We start from the raw sequence: 9,649 nt of genomic DNA, 5'->3' as shown, positions 1-9,649 counted from the left end.
AATATTAAAGGTGAAATAATCAATTTTGATTTATAGTTTAAAAATATTGCAAGTCAGAATATTTATAAATAAAATTAATGTATTTTGTTTGATAAAAATAAATTGTTAACAGTTAGCTAAAATAGGTTAAACAAAGAGACTCATAATATGAGTCAAAATTATCCAAAATCTCTAAAATTATAGTTCAATTAAAATAGCAAAATAAATTTAATACACAAATTTAAACATAAATCATAGGAAATGTTAAAACATATAATTTATTTTTTTTTGAAAAAAAGGCAACATATAAATTATTTATAAAATTATATTTTTTATTACATAAAAAAAGATATATGGCCTCATTTGAAAATCTGGAGAAAAGTTATGTTTATCGACAAAACACATTGAGATTGGTATAAACTCTTCACTAGGTTTGGAATACCTTAGTTAAACAAGATTTTTCTTTTTTGAAAAAGTATTAATCCCGCGCTTCAAAGCTTGATTCAAAAGTTTGAATTAATTTTTGAAAAATATCATCCGATCTATATTTAAGGTTTTAACAAAATTCATACCGGATTATATACGAATCACCTGGTTTACTTTTGAGATTGTAGGGTTAGGTCACGAATAAAAACACCGCTAAAACTATTAAAAATTCTACAAATATATACTATTAGATTAGCTCAAAATCTGCCAAATAATTTTTTTTGACTCATCAACTCAACAAATGTAACACTACATAAGAATGTGCTTATAAATTCTAAAATAAACTATTTGATAAATTATATAATTTTGTAACTTAATAATATACTTTGAAACATCGAAACCAAAACAATGAAAAAAATCCACGCTTTTGAACCGCGGGTCAAAATCTAGTTTATATTATTAAAAGAGGAAAATCCTTAAAAAATCTAACCTATGAAAAGTTTCTGTGCCTTTTCATTTTTAATTTAATATCTTCTAACTGCCTAATACACCTGTCAAAATATATTATTACGCATGGGCTTACTTTTATGACCAAACTCACGGTTCATTCTATCTTCTTAACCAAATTATATTAGATATGTAAATTTCATTACATCATGTGCCAAATTATTGTATTTCATGTTATTCATTTTATAGTTATATTTACGCTTCCTACATTATAAATTATAACCGATGAACTCCACATTATATTTACGAAATGTTTAAAAACACTCAAAAAATATAGTTGTAAATATAATTAGTTTCAAAAAATAACTTACAGTATGTTATATATAAATTAGTTATAAATAAAATTTTAATATATTTTCACCTCATAATAGTTCAACCTAAAATTAAAATCTATTTTTTTTTATAAATTTCTCTTGTATTATAAATTACAGTATATATTTTTTTATAGTTGTCTCTTATAATATAAATTTCAGTAATACATAATCTACTGTTTGAGTTTACTCATGTTACAATTAATTTAGCACATTAGCTTTTTCTAAAAACACTAATATATACGTGAACAATTTATTAAATACAGATCTTGAAAATATTTGTTCACATCTAAAATATCTTTATCTCTATATTAAATATACAGATAGTGTACTATCTTTTGCTAACGAGATCTATTAACAGATTTCTATATTTAACGTAGATTTGGATTCAGGAACAAGTCTAACCGGGCAAAGATATGTGTTACTTAATAATGCCATGATTTGAACCGAACTAAATATTTAAAATAATTAATTTAAGTAAATTTCATCAAAGGTTCAAAACAACACTTAACTAATTTTCTAAATAGGTAATAATGTTAACAAAATTTATGAAGAATATTTTTCATAGAGTTTACGGAGATTGTGGATTTGTGATCAATACATAATCTGCATAACAAATAACTATCAAAGAAAATAAGCATCACTAAAACTACTATTCTTTTCTCGAGAAACCTTTGAAAGCCAGTTGTCCTATATATTAGTAGTCTATGTGCAAGTCCAAAACTGATATAAATATCTATACTATTAAAACATATAAATTATACACACTAAAAATTGATTAAAATTGTAATACTATTGATCATTAAAAAAACTATAAATTAAAATGCATAATATAAATACATTACATTTATTTATATGAAAAATTAAATAATTTATTCAGTTTTAAATACTATTATAAAGTATATGAGTAGTTAGTTAATTTTGTAAAAAATATTATAAGATTTTCCTAGGTTTTTTTCTTAATCAACCGATGTTGGTTCATAGGTAAATGACGAGTTTATGGGTTTTATCAGACTACAATTAATAGTTATTCATAAATCTGAATTTTATGGAAACATATCAGTTGGTAGAACCTATAATAGAATGGTACATGAAGAACATAAGCCAGTCCGGATGATTTATGGCCACTGAGTTAACGAGTTCGACCACAAGTTTGGATCGGATATAAAAACATTGCTCACATCTTAATTCATTTATAAACCACATATGTACTCCACTAAAAAGAGTTAAATAATTTATAAAGTTAGAATGTTTTTTCGCAATTTAATTGTAGATGCACTATCAGTCTTCAGATTCTGTTTTTTCTTTTTTGGTGTTTTGGTTCTAGAAACGTTTTTCTTTTTTGTTGTTTTGGTTCTAGAATCGTTCATGTATTTACAATGTCTGGTTTGGTTTGGTTTGGTTTGGTTTCAGTTAGATTATTTCGGTTTTTGGTTCAGTTCAATAGAAAAGTTGAGGACCGACTAATATGCAAAAAAAAACAAAATGGGGTCCAATTAAATTTTGGTTTGATTCTAGATTTTTGGGGGGTTACAGATTTATAGACAAAATAAAATATCGGATAAATTGGGATTTTCAGTTTAAATATTTACTAATTTCTCTATGAGATAATGTATAGGTTGGGAACATTTTTTCGGAACCGCGAATCGAACTGAAAAAAAATACAAAAATGGATAGTAGAATAAATGAAAATTGTTTGAAAACATGGATAGCAGATTAAATATTTTCTTTTATTTACACATTTAACCATTGCATTTACAATAAATTAACTACTTTCTTTTATATTTCTTTTTATTTACAGATTCTACCACTACATTTAAAATAAATTTAAATTAATTAATTATAATGATTGTTGTTTCTTTGTGGTGAAATTAAAAACACAAACTAATATATATAGTATATATTATATAAAACAACTTTTAAGTACAATATTACCTTATTTAATTTAGTCAAATATAAAAATTTAGAGAGTTCAAATTTTCAAGAAAACAAAATATCATAAAATTAATAATAATTCATAGAAAACTAATGCAAACAATTATTATTTTTAGTATGTTGTTTCATTTTAAAGTAATGTTTGGAAACATGGATAGTAGAATAAATGAAAATTGTTTGGAAACATGGATAGCAGATTAAATATTTTCTTTTATTTACACATTTAACCATTGCATTTACAATAAATTAACTACTTTCTTTTATATTTCTTTTTATTTACAGATTCTACCACTACATTTAAAATAAATTTAAATTAATTAATTATAATGATTGTTGTTTCTTTGTGGTGAAATTAAAAACACAAACTAATATATATATAATATATATTATATAAAACAACTTTTAAGTACAATATTACCTTATTTAATTTAGTCAAATATAAAAATTTAGAGAGTTCAAATTTTCAAGAAAACAAAATATCATAAAATTAATAATAATTCATAGAAAACTAATGCAAACAATTATTATTTTTAGTATGTTGTTTCATTTTAAAATAAATTAACAAAAATAACAACAGATAAATAGTATAATTACATCAAACTGCATCAATTTATAAAAAAATTAATATAGTATTATGTACAAAATAAAAATATATTATTAAAAAATTATATTATAAAATAATATATTCTACTATATATGTAAATTACAAAACATAAAAAAAAATATATGGATATTTTTAATAAAACCAACGATTTATGAGTTTACGTTGAAGACAAATTAAATCAAACACCCGCACAGGGGTGCGGGTCAAGTTCTAGTTTAATTTAAAACATAGTATTTCAGAAATCTGAGATAGAGAAACCTATAACTGACTTAAAATTCTGAATAGTTATATTCTTGGTGAGCAGAACCCAAGTTTTTAGTTTTACCAAAAAAAAAAGTTTTAGTGAGCAGAACCCAAGTAATTAATTTTAATTATGGATTACGTTATGTATATACTGGGATAAAGCAACATGCATATGTGACCTTTTTTAGTTAGCAGCAAGTGTTTGAGTTTTTCGCTAAATCCACCTTCAAATGAATCCTTTGCCTTGAATTTTCGCGTATGCGATTGTGTATTACTTTCCGGGAGGTCATAGTTCGTATAGGTAGCTTACAAATTTTCTCCTCCAACTTCAGATAACTAGAGATGACTGACACAGTCCTATAAATACAATTTTTCTTAAGTGTTTGAGTTCTTCAAACGCATGAACATTCTCGTTTTTATTTATATACTCCAGGTTGCTATTATCCGTGGTTGGGGTATAGTAACAATATATATGAAAACAAGATATTTGGTAATGAATCAAGAACTAAATACTATGTTGTGTTTTAAATTGAAAGATATCATATAGCAAAACTCCAATGCTAAGTAAAAAAGGAAAGGAAAGAAAATAAAAGATTACACTCTATGAAAATTTCCTAAGTATGTAGATCTACTTATAAATCTAAAATACTAAAGGAAAAATTCAGAGAATGAGAGAAACTAATTAATATATTCAAAATTTCTCCTTTGAATGTCTTAATATATTAAAACGAATTTATGTATAAAAGCTAGCTTGCAAAATTTCCATAGACTCCAACTTCAGATAGCTAGAGATTGACACACAATCATATGAATATCTACAAACTTCCTTTATCTTCTTCATCAGCGGAGAGAAGTCCATTTGTGATAAGTCGAGCCATATACATACTCATTTTTTATTTAATTATATAATTCGAGTTGTTTAGGTTCGTGGCTGGTGTAAATAGTAGCAAGATAAGTTGATAATGATACTAAAAAGTATGTTACGCTTTAAACTGAAAGATATATCATATATAACAAATCTCCAATACTAAGTAAAGAATATTTTCACCACGAAAGGAAAGAAAATATTACACCGGCCTATGAAAGTTTCCTAAATCTGCAGATGTATATGTATAAATCTAAAATATCAAGGAAAAAAATCAAAGAATGAGAGAAACTACTTAATATATCCAGAAAACAAAAAGGGTAAAAACAAATCAACAAACAGGTCTTCCAAGCTCCAACTTGAGATTCAAATTCTCCACCATCCCCAAACTCAGATCCAGACAAGCCAACCTCCCACTGCTTGATTTCTTCAACGTCGTCAACGCCGCCTCCGACAGTAACTCGCGTGTAACCAATGCGCCGGCGCCGCCACTCTCGTTCCTGTGTCTCCTCATGTGTCCTCCTAGAGCTTGTCCCATGGGAAACTCCACTCCGCATATCGGACAAGGATGCGACGACGCAGCTTTGGACTTCTTTATCAAACCGGAGAGACTCTCATTGTTAGGCTTCTTGTGGCTCGCTCGGTGACCTCCCAACGCTTGAAACGAATGAAACTCCTTCAAACACGTCTTACATGTGAAAACGCGTTTTGCACTTCCACCGTCCACGTTTTCTTGTCCGACTCTTGATAAAAGCATCAGACAGTTCGCCGCCGCCGTTGTTTCCACCGTCAACTTAATCTCTGAAATAGCAACCATGTTTTATTTTTCTGATGATAAAACGAAACAAATAGAATAGATTTTTGAGTTTGTGTGATAATTGTTGATGTTGTGTTTGTGTCTGGTTGGGATCTATTTATAGATATCGAGTTGTGTGGACTGAAGACGTGTGCGAAAAAGACGAATATACCCTTGTGACTTGGTGGGTAAGGAAGTGGCTTGGAAGGAGTGTGGTAGTATCGTAATTACGTGGGAAAACAAGGGGCAAGGAAAGAAGATGCGGGTTTTGTGGTCACGATTTGCGACACCGCGTAGCTTAGGAGACTGTATAATAAAAACGAAAGAGTCGTTTGGATGAGAATCTTCCTCGTGCTTTCTCGAACCTTTTTATTATTTTTAGATATTTTTATTACATAACTTAACTAGACTCTCAGGTTGGTCTTTTATTTACTACGCGCCGCGCGTGTTTTTTTTTCCTTTTATATTTAAATTATAATTATATAAATCAGCCCGAAAAAACGGGAATTAGATCCGGTTACAAGTATGTTTTGAACAAAATTTCCAAGGTCAAACTAATACAAAGCTAGCTTCCCCACCCACTAACCACGACACATTCCGCTAGCCCGTCTTCGACATTCCTTAGAATCGGTTACCGTTCTCAGCCATCGACGAGAATCACTAGAAAGTGAGGTTCTCCTTGTTGCCTCGGATGCCGGGAGTTATCGAGTCGTCTCCGGAGTAGCTGGCTCCCGATGAACTCCACCAAACTCATAACCATCTCTATCTTTAAAGCGCCAGACGACTAATAGGGGAGAGTTCCGGATACTTACCATAAGCCTTGCGAGCGCCACCAAAGCCCGGTTTGTACGCAACGCCACACAACGTTTGAAACCGCCTCCCGAACAAGCAAATGCTTGCTACAGCCCCCACCGAACTGTACACAAAAGAGGCCTGACCTCTATGCCACACACCAAACCAAAGGGGCTACACACATATCAGCCAACTACATTACCGATGATGAATCAAAAAGACCCTTCACCGGAACTGGGATGGTAGCTAAGCACAAGAGAGGCACCGCCACAGCAAGACCAAAGCTGGGACGCCTCTTGCCGCCTTCGAAAACCGAAGATAAATGCCACGCCAAATTATTCACATGTGCCTACAGTGAAACCAAAATTGAAACACAAGAGCCCAAGCTTCCAAACGAGATGCGGCCGCAAACCAATCGGAAGGCTCAGAATGGTGACGAGAAGAAGATGCTGGAAAGACTAGTGGAGCACCGAAACAGAGCGTGAAACAGCCATAGACGATTGTGTAGGCCACTGTCCAGCACGCAAGCACGAACCAGAACGGCCAGGTACCATCAACTCCACCTGCGTACCCGACCCTGACTCGCCTCCGAAGTGAAACACTACCGAAGCTGACTTTGACTCCACTGAAGAGGAGGAGAACCCCGACGACCCGTAAGAGTTCCCGGTTCCAATCATTGAAGCCACACGCCTCAGCGGAAAGAAGCAGTAGAGACTCTGCAACACCACTAGATAGCGAATCAGCACACCATCACGAGCAGAGAGGACGCGAGAGAGGATCTAAAAGGGAAACACAATCCTCCCTCTCAGCCGTAAAAAGCCGATTCCGCCAATCAAAATCCCTGCACGCCACCACGTTATGACTCCAAACAGTCCAAGTCTTCACCGCCGTCAACGAACCTTGTGCACAGTTGCTTTATGACGAAGACCCGACTGGCCAGAGACCAGAACAAAACGATAATAGAGGGGGAAAGACCGGGAAGCAAAGATGAAACAAGATGTGAGAAGAGGGGGGCTCCGGTGGCCGGACGCGCATGGACGCACCGATCAACACCAGAACTGCTGATAACCTTTCGTTTGTCTTCAGAGGATAAGATGATAGGGGAGAAATATGCTCTAAAGTCCAAAAATTGAACGTAACTTTCTGTAATGTGGCGCGTGTTTTTATCAGCCGTCTTCTATATATATTTAAATATTTTTAAAAATCAACGCTTTCTAGATATTTTTAAAAAGTATATATACAAAATATATATGAAACAAATCATGATAAGTTTTTTTCAAGAGTTTTAAACATCAAAACTTATCGGTTATTGACATATTAAATTTAATGAGTTTGTATACTAAGTCTCTTTTATTTGGTTCCTACTTCCTAGGAATTTCTATTTACATTAATATAAATGGTAATTGGATTAACGTAACAAATAAAAAGGCGTTCTCTTTCTTTTCAGTAGAAAACAATTGTTTTTAGAAAATTCTTTAAAAAATGAAATCCCAGCGAAGGCATGATGACACCACAAATACGCGTGAGACGTGCACGTTGAAACACCGCGTGTGGAGTGGGGAGTAAGTGAGAGTAAATAACGAGAAGATGTGTACGGAAACTTGATGGAAACTTGATACAAAATTCTACCACGTTTTGACCAAACAGAGACGGATACAAAATAAGATTGTGGGCTTGCATAATAGAGACAGTAATTGGGTTACATCGGAATCTGAAGTAGAAGATGTGGCGATAAATTATTTTAATGACTTGTTTGCGACGACATCACCATCGGGCTATGATGAATTTTTTAAAGAGATACCCACCCTGATCACGGAGAATCAGAATAGATCTCTAACTTCTTGGGCATCAGAGGAGGAAGTACGATCAATTTTATTTATGATGCATCCAAAAAAGATTCCAGGACCGGATGAAATGACGACTTTATTCTTCCAACAGTCCTGGTCGATTATAAAATCAGACATCATATGTATGGTTAACGAGTTTTTTAGGACTGGATATTTGGATGAGAGGATAAATATGACCAATATTTGCCTCATTCCAAAGACGGTGCGACCGAGTAGAATGACAGGAATTGCGGTCAATCAGTCTTTGTAATGTGGGATATAAGATTATTTCGAAGGTGCTTTGCCAACGATTGACAAGACTATTGCCACGACTAGTCTCAGAAACACAATCAGCTTTTGTCACTGGGAGATTAATTTCAGATAATATATTGATTGCGCATGAGATGTTTCATGGATTAAGAACGAATAATTCATGTAAGGAGAAATTTTTGGCAATAAAGACAGATATGAGCAAGGCGTATGATAGAGTTGAATGGCCTTTTATTGAGGCGATGCTGCTAAAGCTGGGATTTGCACAAAGGTGGGTATCTCGGATAATGTCTTGCATTACATCGGTACAATATAAAGTTCTGATTAATGGTCAACCAAAAGGACATATTGTACCAAACCGAGGTATTCGTTTATTGAGGCGATGCTGCTAAAGCTGGGATTTGCACAAAGGTGGGTATCTCGGATAATGTCTTGCATTACATCGGTACAATATAAAGTTCTGATTAATGGTCAACCAAAAGGACATATTGTACCAAACCGAGGTATTCGTCAGGGTGATCCGTTATCACCTTATTTGTTTATTTTGTGTACTGAGGCACTAATAGCGAATATAAGGAAAAATGAGGAGGAAAAGTTACTAACGGGGCTAAAAATTGCACGTGGTAGTCCGGCGATTTCACATCTATTATTTGCGGATGACAATCTTTTTTTCTGCAAAGCCAATAGGCAAGAATGTGAAACTATCCTACAGATCTTGAAAGACTATGAAAGAGCGTCGGGGCAACATATTAATTTTCTGAAATCTTCCTTACAGTTTGGCCATAAGGTTCCGGACGCAGTTCGTCCAAAGGTACAACATATTTTGGGCATCACTACAATTGGTGGTATGGGAACATATTTGGGAATACCTGAGAGTCTTGGGGGATTCAGAACACATGTTTTTGGTTTTCTTAATGAAAGGGCTAATAATAAAGTTAATAATTGGACAATACGATTCATTACGAAAGGAGGAAAGGAAGTTTTAATTTAAGCAGTGGCATCACCTATGCCAACTCATGTTATGTCATGTTTTCGTTTACCAAAAATGGTTACGAAAAAACTTACCAGTACAGTTTTCCATTTTTGGTGGAGTGG

General features: G+C 32.7%; 1 protein-coding gene across 1 annotated transcript; it reads right to left on the bottom strand.

The window, feature by feature from the left end:
• Positions 1-5,042: 5,042 nt before the first annotated feature.
• Positions 5,043-5,979, bottom strand: LOC106316559 (zinc finger protein ZAT12-like). Its single transcript, XM_013754452.1, has one exon. The coding sequence runs from the start codon at positions 5,685-5,687 to the stop codon at positions 5,202-5,204; it is 486 nt and encodes a 161-aa protein (XP_013609906.1). The 5' UTR covers positions 5,688-5,979; the 3' UTR covers positions 5,043-5,201.
• Positions 5,980-9,649: the final 3,670 nt, after the last annotated feature.

Source organism: Brassica oleracea, chromosome C9, assembly GCF_000695525.1.
Source record: "Brassica oleracea var. oleracea cultivar TO1000 chromosome C9, BOL, whole genome shotgun sequence".
Taxonomy (NCBI): domain Eukaryota; kingdom Viridiplantae; phylum Streptophyta; class Magnoliopsida; order Brassicales; family Brassicaceae; genus Brassica; species Brassica oleracea.
The sequence above is the reverse complement of the archived record's forward strand: the minus strand, read 5'-3'. Positions and strand labels throughout refer to the sequence as shown.

What these genes read in the sequence shown, in the direction of transcription:
- LOC106316559 (XM_013754452.1), bottom strand. Translation starts at nt 5,687, where the DNA reads ATGGTTGCTATTTCAGAGATTAAGTTGACGGTGGAAACAACGGCGGCG.